At 33.5% G+C, this 3447-nt stretch overlaps 1 protein-coding gene across 1 annotated transcript in view; it reads left to right on the top strand.

Moving 5' to 3' along the window:
* The window catches only part of LOC106466529, an 8891-nt gene extending 7109 nt beyond the window's left edge, over positions 1 to 1782 (top strand). Inside the window, exon 4 of the mRNA XM_022394556.1 lies at positions 1347 to 1782. Within this exon, the coding sequence (XP_022250264.1) occupies positions 1347 to 1612 (266 nt within the window). The 3' untranslated portion in view covers positions 1613 to 1782. The remainder of the gene's footprint in view (positions 1 to 1346) is intronic.
* The last annotated feature ends 1665 nt before the right edge of the window (positions 1783 to 3447 follow it).

Here is a 3447-nt window from a genome sequence, read left to right as displayed (position 1 = left end):
ACTTTTAGAACTAGTGCTGTAAAGTTTCTATTGTTGGGATTCCCGGTGGCTCACTGGTAAAGCTAAGGGCTTATAGTGCTCAAAATATGACTTTAATATGACACATTATAACGCCCACACGTCTGAAAGGGCGAGCATGTTCAATGAAGGGGTTCTATTCCACGACCTACAGATTACGAGTTGAGTGCCGTAACCACCAGGCTATTGCCAGGCCTTCATGTTCAACGTAAAAGAAAATATATCCTGATAGACTTGGAGACTTGTGGAATTATGAATATGTTAGTTTATTTCTGTTCTTGTTTTCCTAACAATGTTCAATAATATTATGTCATTCTGTAATTTCGTTTGTTTGTTCGAATATTTGTTATTATCTCTGCAAGTTTTGATAGACAGATGTATCATTTTGAACACTTAAGCCCAGGTGTTTTCTGGAAAGTCGAGAATTTTTCTTGACCATAAATATATCGAAAATACTAGACTAAAAAAAGAAAGAAGTGTATTGCAATTTCAAAGAAAGTTTTAAACTACATGAACGTTTGAGGATGTTTGTAGAAAGATTTTATGTGGTGTTTGAATTATTGTAGGAGTTTTTTTTTCTAGCCAGTGAGAAAGCTGTTCCTACAGGTTGTTGTTTGTTTGTAGTTAAGCATAAAGCTACACAATGGGCTCTCTATAATGTACCCACCACGGTATCGAAACCTGGTTTTAGCGTTATAAGCCTAAAGACTTGCCGCTGACCCATTGGGGAGCTATTCATGCAGACTTATAGGAAGATATTACATATTAGGCTTAGCTCAATGAGTTTTTTTTTTCTTCTACTAATACACAAGGTTAAAATTTTAATTGCTTTGAATAATAATTCTATTTGGTTCAAGATCTTTATGTTGTTTACATTATTGTAATTTTTGCTTATGAACCGCAGAATGCTAATTCGTGAAAAAAAGTATACAATTTAACTGTTAATCTTAAAAGAAAAAGCCGTGTTCAAAGCAGCCGCTATGTGATAAGTTCTTAGTTTTCATTATTAACCGTTTTTAGATAATAAATCTTAAATTATATGGCTAAATTCGCATCAAGGAAAAAAAAAAGATTTATAATAATAAAATATAACGTTCCATGGCTGAAACAAACTCAGGGGTTTTGTCTTGATTTTTTTTTTATGATTCGTGATAAATGCTAACATTTGTGGTTTTGCAAGTGGACCCAAACAAGGTATGCCATAGAGCTTTCAATACTTATTATCGTCGTTATCTGTAACTACTCAGAGACCACAGTTTCATTGCTGACATATTTATACAAGTGGGCAATTGAAATTAATGTAACTATAATTTTTCCTATTTTCGTAGACCGTGCCAATTTGTACCGTAAGTATGTCTACAATCTGGAGAATTTGACCGTCTACGTGCAAGATAAAGCTCGTCTTGACGATGCAAGTACTGACAGCAGCTGTGCTTCTGTGTCACGACAGAACAACGCCATTTTTCAACAGAGACTGCACTTCGAATGTTCGCAGATTCAGAATGGTCGTTACGTTTATATCCATGCATCTGGCATAGCAAACACGTGGAATAGACTATTTTCTGCTGTTCTATGTGAGGTCATGGTGTACTGACCAATCGGCGACCTTGTAACTTCATAAACTATTGAATCACGTTAACGTTTGGATAACTTCTCACCTTAGTTCATCGGTGCACTTCACAATGAGTGTTTTAAAATGCCACGTAAACTATATCATTAAAGAACACCACCATCATAGCGGGCTTTCCTCTATAAAACTTATTGCGAAACATGGAACGTGAGTCGGTTAAATGTATATACATTTGTACTTTACAATTTGTTTTAGTAGGAAGAAACAGGGCGTATTAATAAAATCTTAATATTATGATAATATTCGCGGATGAACACATACACAAATAAACGTTACGCCATATACAATTCATTATTATACAGTAATAGTAAAATAATTATTGGGATTGTGATGCTTCAATGTTTGCCGTTGGAATTCACATTGTTTAATCAGTCGAAGGGTTACATTAATCAAGATATTCTGGATGAAAAAAGTACAATTTTAATCGGTGAATTATATATGTTGACAGAGAAAAAAAAATTAACGAGATGAGTAACCCATAAATGGTCAGAATTTATGTATCGTTTACAAATAAGCTAACTTGTTAATATATTTTTGTCGGGTAAAATCATTACTGTCATTCGACAAAAGGAACACCAATTGGAGCTTGCGTATATATTTAACTTGTGATTAAAAATCGAAAAAAGAGCGTCGCACAGAGCATACAAATAAAATCATGGATGAAGTAAAAAGTGTGTCAGTGATAGAAGTATCTTCAAGAGTAGAATATGCACAGTGTTGGAATACATCTTCTATTGGATTTAACCACTTTTCGCAATCTCCATTTGTACAAATATGAAAGTGGAAATAGGTACAAATGTTGATGCTTAAGCCTAAAAAGGCTAACAAGGAGAGTGATGAAGACAATTTTCCCCTCATTTAGCATTACGACCCCTAAAATGGTACAAATAACTTGCACGTTCTAATAGCAATAAAAAGCATTAAACTATAATATATAAGAAATAACGTGGAATTTAATTCATCTAATATTTAAGCATAAGTCCCTAATGGGTCAGCGGTAAGTTAACGGACTTACAACGCTAAAATCCGGAGTCCCAGCGGTGGACACATTTTGGTAGATTTGCGTTGAAACAAATAAACTAAAAAAAAAACAGTTTAAACATAAAAAATATCGCCTAGCATTTTGTTTTAAGCAATCCCATTTTCATATATAATTTTAATCTTCTGGATACAAGACATTGTTGGAATACAACACTGAAATATGTTGCTGTTCTTCAGTCTACTTTTTGTACATATGAGGCAATCCCCAAAATTGTATGGACCTTATACTTTCGTCCATACCACAACAACTACGATAAATTAGACATTACTCTCTGTAATTGGTTTTATTAAAAGTCTTAAAACATGTGTGTTTCTCTAATATTCTTTAAATAAAAATTTCTTAAAGTATGCAGACGTTATGTTGATAAATATATTTTATTCTTATATTTTACGCTTAGCACATCAAATGTTTTTGCTATTATTTAAACGATATAACACGAAAAGCACGCGTATATATGATTTCGTGGCGTTTTTTGTTGTTGTTAATTTAAATCCTTGAGTACGTTATATTAAAATGATTTGTAATATGTAAATCAACAGGTCACATGACAAGAACAGCCGATATAAAGTCGCGGTGGAAATGCACATATCAGAACTTCATTTCGATGTAACGTTGTTTGGCGTGAGTAGTGTGATGTAACCAAAGTTTGATCGCTTTTGAGAAGGATACGTAACATCCCTTTTCCACGCAAAATATTCATACGCTCAGATCATACAGACGTGTCCAGATAGGAGATTGTTTGTTTTGAATTTCGCGC

The sequence above is a fragment of the Limulus polyphemus genome, unplaced genomic scaffold (assembly GCF_000517525.1).
Source record: "Limulus polyphemus unplaced genomic scaffold, Limulus_polyphemus-2.1.2 Scaffold2290, whole genome shotgun sequence".
Lineage (NCBI taxonomy): Eukaryota > Metazoa > Arthropoda > Merostomata > Xiphosura > Limulidae > Limulus > Limulus polyphemus.
The sequence above is the reverse complement of the archived record's forward strand: the minus strand, read 5'-3'. Positions and strand labels throughout refer to the sequence as shown.